Source organism: Natrix helvetica (genome assembly GCF_964273705.1).
Source record: "Natrix helvetica genome assembly, chromosome: 5".
NCBI lineage: Eukaryota > Metazoa > Chordata > Lepidosauria > Squamata > Natricidae > Natrix > Natrix helvetica.
The window spans coordinates 108369606-108383861 of NC_138551.1; the positions used below are offsets into that span (position 1 = coordinate 108369606).

Genomic DNA, 14256 nt, shown 5'->3' on the forward strand with positions numbered 1-14256 from the left:
CCTTTCTTTTTCTTCTTCTCTTTTCCCTCTCCTTTTGCCTCTCTTGCTTTCTTTTTCTCCTTCTGTCTCTCTCTCCTTTCTCTTTCTCTTCTCTTCCTCTTGCTGTCTCCTTTCTATCTCTCTTTCTCTTTTTCTCCTTCTCTCTCTCTCTCTCTCTTTTTCCCCTCTCTCCTTCTCTGTCCTTCTCTGTCTATTTTTCTCTTTCTCCACATGTTTCCATTTATTTTAATTGTTATTTTGGTGATATAAATCTTGTCTCGTGTGTGGAAACTAGATTTCTATTTAATTTTATAAAATTTAACATGAATAATGGGAAGTTGACAATATCGATGATTTTAAATTTGAAAATCTCAATATAAAATTCTTCCTAAGCCCAGAAGGGGATAACTAAATGAATTGTGGAGATGTTAAAAAGTTTTCAGATTGTAGTTTTTTGGGGGAAACCTGTTCCTGAGCTCTGTGTCTTTTTTCAGGGGGTTCTCTTGGAACACCGTGAGAAAGAATTTGGAGACAAAGTCAGCCTTGATGCTGTCCTTGATGCTGTTAAGAAGATCAAAGTGCAACCTTCAGACCATGGAGAATAAATCACCCTTCCTTTTTTTGTTGCAAATGTTAATATTGACACACAAATGTGGGCCATATCTCTTCCAGGTTGTCAATTTCTCCCAAATACCCTCATCATAAAGTCCAGCTCCTAGTAGACCTTTCCGTCTGCTCTTCAGACACCACTGATTCCTTCTGTCTTTGTTCTACTGGGTCAATGAAAGGCCAGATCTGAAATTTTAAGATCTGACCTAGATCCTTTCCAGTTGGAACAAAACATTCAGGTACATCAGGGTATCGGGGATGATGGAAAGCTTAATAAACATTGTTTGGAAGTTTAAATGACGTAGTTCTGGTCATGATTTTTGAAAACCCAGTGTGCAAACTTTCCATGTCTTGAATGGCGTCTAGTTTGGCTGGATAATTTCAGTCCTGAAAGTCAAACTAAACATCTTAAAAATGGTAAGTAGTCATCACCTTGGAGACCTTTTCAGAATATTATCATTTTTGATAATAACAACATATGGACACATCTTCTTGGAGCAGCACTTGGACTCAGCAGAACAAAAGTTTATAAGATGTAACAATTAAGGTGTTGAATGGTGACTGGATAGTCTACCTTCAGCAGTGGAAAGGTGACTTTGGGCCAGTTACTTCCAGCTCACAACCTAAATCCCATGGTTCTTATTGTGATCATGAGGAAGGTGGAACGGAAAGTTCTGTATCATCTATAGAGCTAAATCAATCCAACGAGCAAAATTAGAAAATATTTCAAACAACACTATTTTCTTCAATCGAAATCATTCCCAAAGCTCTTATTCACCAAAAGGGCGAAAAGACGAAGAAAGGAAGGTAGGAAGGAAGGAAGGAAAAAGAAGTAGGGAGATACGATGGAAAGAAGAAAAGGAAGGAAGGAAGGAAGGAAAGAAAAAATTGGGAGGAAGGAAGAAGGAAAGATGGAAGAAAGATGAAAAATAGGAAGAAAGGAAAGCCAAAGAAGGAAGGAAGGAAGAAAGAAAAGATTGGGAGGAAGGAAGGAAAGAAAGAAAAAAAATAGATCTGCTTTGCTTCTGGATTTGTGATTGTCAGCCTCTATTATTTTCTTGCTACTGGCTGCCATAGTAATGGGGGGGGGGGTATCCGGTATTTGGGAGGGGAAGCATGCTGGAGGAGATATCTCAGAGTGATGAGGGAGTTTTGTTCTCACCATCTTCTGTGCATGCTAAATGGTCTTGTTTAGGCCTGGTCAAGGTCAACCGTGTCTGCATATCAGTTGGATTAAGCCACCTGAAGTGCACCCCACATGACACCCTTGGGGGCTGCCATTCAGTTGGGGGGAGGGATTTGGGTAAACTTTTGATATGTACAATTTCGTGCCTTTAGCCTCAGATCTTGCTTTACTTTCGATGCTTTCACTTCATATTCAGTAAAAGTACCTTTTCTCTAAAATAATGGAGTTGGGGGTTTCATTTCTTGAATTTTGAAGGAGGCACATTTGACAGTGATTCTGCATTCTGCCTTTATGGAAAAACAATTTTTGGAAAGCATTTTAATAAAGGAGTGTCCATTCTGAACTGGGAGACGCCAGTTCAGAATGGGAGAAAAGCTTAAATTTTCTTTCCTCCTGAAGCCATTAGTAAATGCATATTTTTACACCCACTCATGCACAGTCTATTGCAGGGGTGGCGAACACGCGGCTCTCGAGCCGCATGCGGCTCCCGGCCAAAATGAATGCGGCTCTTTGCCTCTTATCATTATTTTGTATACTGTGGCTCTTTGCCAAGTTTGGATTTTGTCCCTTTCGGCGCTAAACCCGGATCGCGCGCTCCCTTTTGGCGCTAAACCCGGAAGTACGGTCTTGCCCCGCCCCTGGCGACGCGACGACGCTTGCCTGCGCTCCACCAGCTCGGCTGGGAACGGAGACGTTTCTCTGCTCAGCGATGTCTTCAGTGGAGTGGTGGCAGCCTGGCAGGGTGAGCCTGCGTCCCTTTCAGGCGCTCCGCTCTGCTGAGGAAACGTCTCCGTTCCCAGCCGAGCTGGTGGAGCGCAGGCAAGCGTCGTCGCGTCGCCAGGGGCGGGGCAAGACCGTACTTCCGGGTTTAGCGCTGAAAGGGAGCGCGTGGTGTGGCTCTCTGATTCTCACGGTTTAAAATTTTGGCTCTTTTTGTCGAACTTGTTCGCCACCCCTGGTCTATTGGCACCAAGAGCATATTTGGTACAGTGGGAAAGGGACATATTCTTTTACATTTCAGTACGCCTGGTTTAAACAAATTATCTTCAACATTAAAACAAAAAAGGCATAACCCTGGACAGCATTGTAAGCCTTTATTTACGGTAACAGTAAGTAGTAAGAGTAAGTTGTAAGCCACCCTATTTAACAACATGCATTTATTAAGGTTCTCTCAAGGCTGCATTTCCACAAGTTCAACCAATTTATTTACAAACTTTGTTAAAACATTGTTTTAAGTAACCAAGGTGCATCATGTACACAAACAAACGGTTAAATGAAAGTATGTTACTTTCAGTCTGTCGGAAGAAGTCACAAAAACCCCAAGGAATCAATGAATTATTAGAAAACACCACTCAAGCATAGTTCTGCAATACCACTGCTTCTATTTTTCCAATCCTTCCATTGGGGTTTGTTCATTGTTTTGGTTGTTATGGACTCTTGTCTGCATGATGGTTAAGGAGATTCATTAGGACCAACATAAGGTGGAGTTCCAAATTCTCCAAAGTTTTCGTCAACGATGGGAGAAAAAACAACATGAAAATGTTGGCTGTGTGATGTGTGGTTCAGAAGATGGTCGATTCCAGACTGAGATATTTGTTACTGTAGGCATTACTGCTATTAAATTGGGTCTACTACTTGGAGCAAAGAAAAGAACTGATCTCCAGAGCTGATACAGAATCCAGGCTTGTAGCACTTGATATAAATATAAGTTAGGAAATCTGGTTAAATCCTTTTCTTCAGGCAGGTCTCTCTTCCCACTGTATTAGTGAGTAATCTGCAGGTGGTGAACTGGATGACTTGGATAGTAAATACCGTAGTATCTACGCTGATCTAGAGAACATAAAATCTCCTTTGAGTCAGCTCAATTTCCAGACTTACTTATGCCCCTAGTTATGTTTTCAAGCCAATTATACAAAATAATTACTCATGGTCTATTTTTCATGATAGATACCTGGCCCACAGGGCAGTGGTATTTTTTTCATTTTCTTCCAGCCAAAGAGCCACCAGGGTAAACTCTGCTTAGGTGTTTGAGATGAGCCCAGGTGCTGTTGCCTGCTGTGAGTTTGGCCTCTAGCCACCACAATAATGAGTTGGAAGGGACCTGTGAGGTCTTCTAATCTAACCCCATGGACACGTGGCTACAGTGCAGGTGACTCAGTGTTCTTAGGTCCCAAAGACTGATGGGGTTCAACCATCTTTAACAGTAACTACAGTATGTGGGAATGAACTTGAGAGTCAAGGGAAGGAGATGCTGCCTAAGGAAAGATCAGAGAAGGGAGACAGGATTCCCTAATGGCTTAACAGACAGAAAGAAGAACTTAGGAAGAACCTGCTCTGGTGGATCAGGGTATAAAAAGAGATGATGAGAGATTTGTACTTTCAGTTTCTATGAATTTTGCCTTACAATTAATTGTAAGCTCACCCAGTCTTGCGTCCTGTCTGGATTCTGGCTAATTCTACATAATTGTAAGGCTGGTTTATCTGGTAGGGTATATGACATAACATCTCAGCTTGCCAAGATAAGCTAAGTGCTGCCCCCTATCTGTGCTAGCTAGTACTAAATCCATTACATATATGGGAGTTGGATCCATTTCTGGGAGAAAATGTCCTACAGTTACATCATGATCTAGTTGAACCAGCCCTGTTATTTGCTGACGCTCCCCCCCACATTCCTTTCCAACTTCCATGCCTCCATTCTCTGCTCAACCTTTGCCTCTGTAAGCATTGCCTCTCCTTCTAACTTAAGAAAGTGAAGACTCTTGAAACGAAGTATTTCAAAAGGAAGCTTTTATTAAGCAGAAATGAAAACAATAAGTTCAAAGCAATGTCTGAATCCCCTTAGGCAAAGCAAGTAGAATTAAAGCAGTAGAGACCCCTTCCATTAATCAGAATGCAGATTTTAACCAATACACAAGTGTGAAGGTAGTTCCTTTACAAGCTGCCCTGAAAACCGGATAAGCATACAGTCCCATGGCTATCTTCCATTCGACATTAAAGTGAACCGTCTCACATGGCCATCATAAACATTCCCCCAAAGGTGAGGAGATCTCAGGGCGATTTGATGCCAGGAAGCCAGTTGTAAAATATGAGTTGTCATAGGCACCGCTAATAAATTGACTCCAAGGCCCCCTTCTCCTAAATGAATGGCAATATCACTTTTAGGGATCTGCCTTTCTTAGAAAAAGGAGAGATCCACCTGTGAAAAGATAGAAACTTGTATGATGAATGGTTTCTCTGTGTCCGGGTGCTTTAGAATTGGCTCTGCTGAAAACAGCCATTTAAGTTTTTCAAATGCAACTTGGCATTCCATTGTCCAGTTCAAAGGCTACTTCAATTTTGGGTTACCCTCCCCCCTTCATTTTTAAAAACTTGGGATGGGGAGGGCAATCTGAGCAAAAGTGGGAATAAACTGGTGGTAAAAGTTGGCAAATCCCAGGAAGCTTTGTGTCAGGTTTCTGAAAAATGCCCTAATTAATTCATGAGCCTTGAGCCAAGTTTCAAAAGAAATCCAGTCATTTATTATGCACACCATTTCGGCAATGCCCCAATGCAGTCAGATCTGACCTCACTTAAGTTATGGCTGAACTTCGCCCCTGTTTCTCTCCTCCCCTCAGTCTGTGTCATAAATTACATTCTCCAACAAGGTGCAGCAGCAGGTTGTAAAATTTCACACCTCACAAGCCTGCTATAGTAATTTGAGATCCAACTCTAGCCGAAGGTATGCGTGGAATGTGCTCCCCCCCTTTCCTTACCATAGCAACTCGATAACAGACATGGAAATGCTTTATGAAGTAACACTTTGTAACTGTTTATGTGTGTGTGGTGGTTCCCAACCAGTTGTGCCTGCACTTTTAGAGGGTCCATTTCTATGCCTTGATATGAAATGCAGTACCCTAACTAATTTTTTTGATGGAATTCACATTTAGAGAGTTTAGCATAAAGTTTGACGGAGTGGACTTTGTTTAGAACAGCCCGGGCCAGTTTTACATGTTCTGCTCTGGTCTTGGTATATACCAAAATGTCATCTAAATAAACCAAGATCCCCTTATACAAATGTTCATGTAGCACTTCATTTATTAATTGCATAAACAGTGCTGGGGCCCCTGTAGCCCAAATGGGAGCACTTTGAATTGGTAACACCCAAGGGGGAGTGTTAAACGCCGTTTCCCACTCACCCCCCTCCTTAATTCTGATGTGGTAGTAAGCCTCAATTAAGTCCAGCTTTGAATTTTCTTTCCTTTTAGTGAGGTGTGCTAGCATGTCTTTCATAAGGGGGAGAGGGTATGTGTTCTCCACACTGATTGTTTTTAAATTTCTAAAATCCACACAGAGATGTTTTGAGTCATGGGTTGGCATGGCGTAAGCAGCCATTGCTGTTTCTCAGTGCTCTGCCCCCTCAGTTTCTTTATGTGGCTTCTCAGCAAAAGTCACGTGCATCTGAACTTTTATGGTGCCTTGCTTCCAATTAATATAGGGGTTCCATTTTTTCAGACATGCAAGGTCCAAGACTTGCAGCCATTCCTTGCCAGATGCCACTATAAATGTAAGTATTTACCCATGGCTCCTGATGCCTATCTCAGTGGCAAAAGAAGCTGGCTCCCCTCTGCTATTGACCTATCTAGTTGGCAAAAAGCAATGGGCTTTTCAGTTTTCCTACATTAATCCTCAACTTTCCTACCAGGAATTGGGCTGATCAAACAGCGGGTGCATCCTGAATTTGGTTCCTCCTGCTGAGAAGCCAGAGATTCCTCCTCAAAGAGGGGAGGGGGTGGAAACTCTATGATTTCCCTGCTCCTCAGGGCCATCTCCTTCCCACACTGGCCAGGTTTCATAGGTTTCCCCCCCAATGGGTGCTCTGGTTTCCTAGCCGATGCTTGAGAACGGCATTCTGCAGCTCGATGCCCCTCCTTTCCACACTTGAAACAGGCTGAGGGTTTTGGAGAAGATGCCGTTTGTGGATTGAAAGGCTCTTGCTTCCATTGAAGAGTGGATTTCTTCCATGCTCATTCCGCTCAGTACTGGTTTCTGGCCATATTGATCTCAGTCTGTTCAATGGAAAGTTACCACTCATGTAGGTGGTTCGGTGCAACTCAGGCAACGTAGGCATTGTAGATGTTATCCCTCAGTCCATCCTTGAAACAGCTTACCAGGATATCCTCTGGCCAGTTCACATGACATGCCAGGTCTCAGAATTCTTCAGTATACTCTGCCACTGGCTGCCATCCCTGCTTCACAATCTTAATGTGGTCATGTGCTTTGCAATCTGTGAAGGGGTTCTTAAAATGTCATTGCAGGGTCATCATGAAACGGTTGAAGTCCCGCAGTTTTGGCGCATCAGCATTATATAAGGTCACCATCTATCTGGCAGTGGCTCCTTCCAGGGCTAGGGTAACAACTCACACTTGAGATCCTTGGGTTTGAAAATCACGCCCATACTCTTGCATGTAGATGAGCACACATGCCACAAAGAATCCCAATTGTTGCGGACCCCCATCAAACTTCACCCCAAGGACTTTTTCTTTTCAGTTGTGGGGCTTGGGGTTGATTGGGAATGGGTCCTAGTGTGCGTGCTGCCCAGGGAAGGGTTTGCTCTGTCCCCTGCTGCTGCTGCTGTGCCATCCGCTTGATCAGTGAGGCTAGAAGGGTTGTGGCCCCTGGCTTTATCTGCAGCTGCTGCCAGAATGGCAGCTTCTCTGCTGCCATTCTGGTTCCCCTCAGATGTTGAGATTTTCCAGAATCTCCACCACCAACTGTGTTATAGGTTTCTTCAGACGATCCTCTCTCAGCAATACTTTGTTTAGTTCCTCCTGGTCAGAGGGGGCTTCTAGCTCCAATTTCTACCCCAGTTTTTGGTTACCGTGGGTGAGGGTGATTCCTTTGTTCTCCTGTCCCAGCTGTCTTTCTTCCCAATGCCAATCAAACAGCAGGTTTTTTGGGAGTCCTTCAGAGTCACCTCATCCTCTCCAACAGGGTACAGGCCTCTGGTTAGGGGGGTGGGTTGATGTCTCCCTCCAGCATTCAGCTTCCCCCTGCTCACTGCTTTGCTCTGACATGGTTTGCAGGGTCTCCTTGGTAGAGAGAAGATTGCTTCTCTGGGTTGACCGTTTTGCAGACTTTGCTTTCTGTAAGGATTGCTCTCCTTCTAACTTAAGAAAGTGAAAACCCTTGAAACAAAGTATTTCAAAAGGAAGCTTTTATTAAGCAGAAGTGAAACCATTAAGTTCAAAGCAACATCTGAATCCCCTTAGGCAAGGCAAGTAGAATTAAAGCAGTAGAGACCCCTCCCATTAATCAGAATGCAAATTTTAGCCAATACACAAGTATTGTGTGAACCGTCTCACCTGAGGCAGCTAAGAATATTTAATATCTATTTCTGAAAATATTAATTATATCAGATCAAGATTAAAAATGACAAGGTATGCATTTGAAAGAGGATAAGGTGTTGGAGGTCTTTCTTTTGTGGGTGGATGTCTCAACATCATGTTCTGTCTTGAATGAAAAGATGTAACAATTAAATACTCCCTAAAGCTGCAATCTAGTTTCAGGATTACATCCATGTACTTTTCCCCTCTTTTTTTAAACTTTCTGTCCTGGTGGCCATTTCTGTCATTTAATGGGTCTAAGTATTAGCCAGATCTTTTATGCTCAGTTTGTTTCAAATAAGCAAAACAGAGGCGTTTAAATTATTATTACTGTCTAGTGAGATACTTCTTATTTAGGTGCTATTTCTAGCACTTTGATGGATTTCAGGCAGACTTCTGTGAGGAGCTATGGAATGGCATTAAGTGTGATGCAGGTAGTCCTTGACTCATGACTAATGGCTTAGCGACTGCAGGAAGTCTTAGAAAGAGCACAGGGAAGAGCAACTAAGATGGTCAGGGGTCTGGAGGCTAAACCGTATGATTTTTTAAAAACCAATAATTTTTTTCCCCTCAATGATTCAGGGAACTAGGTATGTCTAGTTGAGATGAGGGAGTAAACCTATTCTTCAAAACACCAGAAGGCAGGAGGAAGGTGGAAGCTCATTAAAGAGAGATCCAACCTAGAATTAAGGAGAAATTTCTGACTGTGGGAACAATCAATCAGTGGAACAACTTGCCTCCTGAAGTTGTGGGTTGCTCCATCCCTGCAGGTTTTCAAGAAGAGATTGGACAGAGTGGAATAGGATCTCCTCCTTGGGTAGAAGGTTGGACAATGTCCCTTCCAACTCTATTATTGTTAGAAATTGTAATTAGTTTCCTGAAGCCAAGAGCTGAAGTCTTCAGTCAGGTCCGCTGTTTACGTGGGAAAATTGGTTTAAAATGATTGCCTATAAAAGGAGAGCTGTCAGACAGACTGTTTTGCTGATGTTACTTTTGACTTATAATAAAGAGCTTTACTTGAAGAACATTCAGTGTGGTTTCATTCAACCACAAATCTAACAGTTATTCTGTTCTATTATTCTTTCTATGATCATGTGCATCCATCTCATCAAGCTCAAAGAAAGTCAGGAATGGTGTAGGACAGAGATGGCTAACCCTTTTGTTGTCACATGCCAAAAACGTGCGCACACGCGACAGCTCCCACGTGCACGCCCTCACCAATAATGCAACACACATCCCACCTCCTGAACGTGCATGCATGACCCCTCCGTGTCCCCCCCCCCATGGATGCCCCATGACACCCCTGCCAGCACCCTATTTTGGGCCTAGTAGGCTTCTCTGCAGCTTCCTGGGACCAAAAATGGGCTGCCTGTGTGTGCACCACACACACCTTGCAACCCCCCCACCCCAGCGCACGCATAGCAGAGACCCAAAAATCAGATGGCTGGTGGGAGGCTCATGCGCAGTGGAGCTGATCTGAGGCAACAGCTCGCATGCTTGCAGTGAGGGTTCTGCGTGCCACAGGTTCGCCAACATGGGTGTAGGATCTATCACAGGTAGGAGGGTTGGATTAGAAGACCTCCAACCCTATTCTATATCCTGTGAAATGAATCAGTTTGCTGGCATGCCTCTTTGTTACAGGCCAGTTAGATTATTTCAGAATACATGGAATTTCCACCTTAATATCTGTCTTTTAAGTTAGCAATAACTTAAATAATAACAAATAAATAAGTAACAATAGGTAGTGTCATTGGCACTGTTCCCTCCAGGTGGCAAGAAAACACCGCACAGCAGTTTCCAACTGCCGCGCAGTGCTTTCTGCTGTCACAGGCGCCGGAGGCTGGGGAGGTCCTTTGCAGACGGCTAGAACTGGCCACCCGCAAAGGACCTCCCTGGACTTGTTTTGGTGAGCGCGGGGCGACTGACGCCAGGAAAGCAAGCCCGGGGAGGAGGTCCTTGTGGGTGGCCAATCCTAACTGCTTGCGCCCGGCGCTGCAGCTAAAGTAAAGCCCCTGCTGCTACCGGAATATCTGCTGCCGCCTCCTCCTCCCCTAACAGCACCCGACACTGCGGCAGAGGTGAAGCTGCCAAAGCTCCCGCCGGCGCACCCGCCCATGGCAGCGGCGCCTCCCCCTCCGTTCGGAGCACCTGAGCTGGGCCCTGCGTTACCCTGCCCCCTCCTCCTCTGCTGTGCTTTTGAGGAGCCATGAGGCCGCGGGAGCCAGTAGGAAGGCGGCCGGGGGGGGCAGGAGCAGGGGAAAAAGGCCTCATGGCTTCTCAAAAGCATGGCGGCGGTGGAGAAGGCAGCAGGGGTAACGCGGTGCTCCGAGTGGAGGGGGGCGCCAGCGGGAGCTTTGGCGGTTTCACTCCAAATGTAGTGGTGCTGTTGGAGGAGGAGGAGGAGGCAGCTGTTATTCTGGTGGCGGCAGGGGCTCGTCGTCGGCATCTTCAGCAGCAGCCCTGCCCCCTGTGAAAAAAGCCGAAGATGGATCCACGCAGATGACGTCGCCGCAACATGACTGGAGGAGGAATTCTGGGAGTTGAAGTCCACAAGTCTTCAAGCTGTCAGGTTTGAAGACCCTGGGTTTTTTTTCCCTAAAGGGTTAGTGGTGCCAGGATCTTGCAACTTGACAGCTTTAAGACCTGCGTGCTTCAATGCCAGAGTTCCTGAGCCAACATGACTGGAGGAGGAATTCTGGGAGTTGAAGTCCATAAGTCTTCAAGCTGTCAAGTTTGAAGACCTCTGGGTTTTTTTTCCCCTAAAGGGTTAGGGGTGCAAGGGTCTTGTAACTTGACAGCTTTAAGACTTGCGTGCTTCAAATGCCAGAGTTCCTGAGCAAAAATTTTGGTTGCTAAGTAGGAGCATTGTTAAGTGATACTGACATTATATAACACTTTTAATTAAGCGAGTACCTTGAAGAAACATAACTTTGAGTTTCAAATAATACTGATTTCGTTGTTGTCTTAGGTGACATTTGTGAAAAAAATTCAGGTGCTCAGGCATAAAAATGTGCCGCTCAAACACTATACTTTTCTGCTCACACTGAAAAAAAATTAGAGGGAACATTGGTCATTGGTGCCTTTTTGAATTCTCTTTCCTTTTAGCAAGTATGAATGAAGACTCAATTTAGGAACTTAAATCTATTCCACCAATTGATGGATTAAAATATGGATATCCTTAGCAGTATTTAGAAAAACTTATTTATCCTACTTACAAAAGTTGTTGATAGTTTTATTACAATATTGCCCTCTGCTGGTCCACCAAAAGAATGTTCAACTTTATTTTTCTATCCTGTTCTAGCTTAGTTAAAAGTAGTAATACAGTATGTAAGTGTGTAAGTGTGTATATACTTAATAATACCTATTAGAATAGAGCATGTTCAGCAGAACAATCAGCAAACAAGCAGTGTGGGTGCAGAGAATTAAAAATTGCTCTGCTTTTTATTTTCAATCCACTTTACTTTTCATTCATTGCCTTCCAGATGTTAACTTTCCACCACTGCACAGCTTACAGCTGGAAGATTCTCAAGATGCGGTGAAGAAATGACAGATGGACACAGGGTGAAGGAAGTCTCCCCCCCCCCAAACTGCTTTTTAATTGCACAGCTAACTTCCACTAATACACTGAAATCATGAATTGCGGATGGAAAAGATGATAATGAGACACTTGGCTTGGTTCCTCTGGGCTGAAGAACAGCCAAAGATGGACAGGCAAGGTCAGAATAGTTAAAGCAATTAATTTTCTAGGAGTAATGTTGTTTTGGTCCACGAGCTTGGAATCAAGAAAAAGCAAAAGGAAGGAGGAGCCAATAAAGAAGATTATTTGTAACTCAAGGGTCCCTGGTGTTGTTTTCTTGCAGATGTTTTGTGACCAACCAGGTAACATCATCAGTGCTAGAAGAGAGAAGGGTTTGTGGAGGAGGAGGAGGGAGGAGAGCCTTGATACTCTGGTTATTTTCTTGCAGATATTTCATTACCCAACCTACTAACATCATCTGTGCTAGAAAAAGAAGGTGCCTTCACATGGTGGATTGAAGGTTGCTCTTAAGAGTTAATAACAATGAGAGTTAGTCAATCCATGATGGATCCCAATAAGGATGGTTACCCCTTGCGATGATGTCCAGCCACCAAACTCCCATATTTTGGGAAGTGGATAATGGACTACAAAGAGAAAATATGGTTTTAGGGCTTGAAAGCTACGCAGAAGAAAGGAAGGCCAACCCATCAAAAGGATGGAGAGCTGAAGAAGGATTATTACAATATCCCTGGAAATACTACCACCTTATTGGAGCTCATAGGCTGCTTGTAGTAGATTCTTGGCAGAGCTGAGATGGAGGTGGAACATCCACTTTTCTGGATGTTGATTTTTCAGTGGCTGTGAAATGGAGGGATCTTGTGCCCATGGCATCAACTGCAGTTGAAAGAACCAGTCTGGTCCAGTGGCTGAGGCATGGAAGCCAGCTGGGTGATTTTAGGCCAATCACCAGGAGATGGCAGAGTTCTAGTCTCTCCTTAGACATGAAAGCTGGCTGGGCAGCCACTCCCTCTCAACCCGACTCACCTCACAGGGTTGTTGTAGGGAAAATAAGCTGAACAAGGAGCACTAGATGTATTATGTTCCAGCAGGGGGCTGGACTAGAAGACCTCAAAGGTCCCTTTCTCTTACCTTCCTGTCTCCTTCCCCCACCCTACCCTATTCGAACAAAAACATTATAAAAATATTTATTTCCCATTTCTTGCCAGCCCTAGCAAAGAGGTTGGCCTTTCCTAATGGCCTCCTCTCCAAGCCCTCCTTGGCCCAGCTTCCCCGCAGCCCACAAAGCTTCCCGGTTTGGGTGTGGGGGGCAAGGGAAATCCCAATGCGGCAGCCGCGATGTTCCGGACGGAGCGATTCCTGGGTTTGTATTTGCGAGCTCCGAAGCGAGCGCTCCTCCGGGGAGGAGGCAGGCAGGCAAGCAGGCGGGGCGGGCGCTGAGGCGGCTCGGCCACCGGGCGTGGCCAAAGCGGTCCCCGAGAGGCTTGTTTGCTCGGCCAGCAGGGCGGAGGCGGAGGGGCGGACCCCCGTTTCCCGGCGGCTTTCGTGCTCTCCCCCCGACCCGGCGAGGAAGAGGAGCCGATGGGACCCCGTTGGCGCCGGCCACAAGCTTGAAAAAGCCGAGCCAAGTTGGCACAAAGTTCCCCAGTTCCCCCCAGGCCGCTCCAGTGGTAAGGCGAGGGTCTTTCTGCCTTCTTTCTGATGGGGTGGTGGTCTTTCCTTTCTCTGCAAACCCTTCGCTTTAAAGGCCGAACCCGCCTCTTCGGGGGGTGGGGAGGAGAGGTTTCTTTTGTTCTTCCCAATGGCGCGATGGAGGGGGGGCTGGGGGGGTCCCTGACCTTGTTCTCCACCCCCACCCTCCCTTCCAAGCCGTGACTTCGAGGCCCAGGTGGCCCCGCCCGTCGCCCGCAGGAAACGATCCGCTCTTCTGAAGGGCGGCGGTTCGGAAGGCACCTGGAAGCTGCCGTTTGGGACCTGGGAACCGCGGTCCGTTTCGGACTCGTTTCGAACGGCGGTTCGGGTTTGGGAGGGCCGGGTCCGAATGGTTGCGGGCTCTGGCTTCTCTCGTTCTTCGTTCCGCTCCCCCCCCCCTCCTTTACCTTCAACAAACCTGAAACTTCCTCTTCCTGGATGCTGCTGGTTGAACCTCTTGGTCGCTTTGTTGAATGTGGGAAAATCCTGCTTCCCTCACCCCCCTTCAAGGGTTTTCCCATTTCCTGAGTTTCGTCGAAACTTTGACCTGTCCGGTCTTGACTCTTCAGTCACCCGTTGGGATTCCCAAGCAATTTTTGGAGAAGAGTTGGGCTCCTTGTCCTGGCAAAGATCTAGATAGAAGGGATCAGATCAAGGGCGCCTTCTGGCTTCTTCCTCTGTCTTTTCCTCTGAAATCCACGAGGATCTCTGCTCCCTTAAACAGCCCCCCCCTCCCCAAGAGTAATCCTGAGATTTGGGCTGGGCTGAGCCAGGAGCCTCACTGGTAGGGAGTTCTGGAACTGGAGTAAATAACTCAAACAAAAAGCCATTTCTTTTTTGTTCAGGTCCCAATCAGTTATACGTATTAATTCCAAAAATCCACTCAATATTTC

General features: G+C 45.6%; 2 protein-coding genes and 1 long non-coding RNA gene across 3 annotated transcripts in view; 2 read left to right on the top strand and 1 right to left on the bottom strand.

Moving 5' to 3' along the window:
- PRXL2A (peroxiredoxin like 2A) overlaps window positions 1–885 on the top strand; it is a 36584-nt gene extending 35699 nt beyond the window's left edge. The window contains exon 6 of the mRNA XM_081954112.1: window positions 405–885. Within this exon, the coding sequence (XP_081810238.1) occupies window positions 405–584 (180 nt within the window). The 3' untranslated portion in view covers window positions 585–885. The remainder of the gene's footprint in view (window positions 1–404) is intronic.
- A 1969-nt stretch (window positions 886–2854) lies between these two features.
- Window positions 2855–14141, bottom strand: LOC309393603. Its single transcript, XR_014175617.1, has 2 exons — window positions 13771–14141; window positions 2855–3604 (listed from the first exon to the last, which is right to left on the bottom strand). It is a non-coding gene; the product is annotated as an uncharacterized lncRNA (long non-coding RNA).
- The window catches only part of TSPAN14 (tetraspanin 14), a 66554-nt gene continuing 65425 nt past the window's right edge, over window positions 13128–14256 (top strand). Inside the window, exon 1 of the mRNA XM_081956004.1 lies at window positions 13128–13341. The gene's annotated coding sequence lies outside the window, so the exon portion shown is untranslated. The remainder of the gene's footprint in view (window positions 13342–14256) is intronic.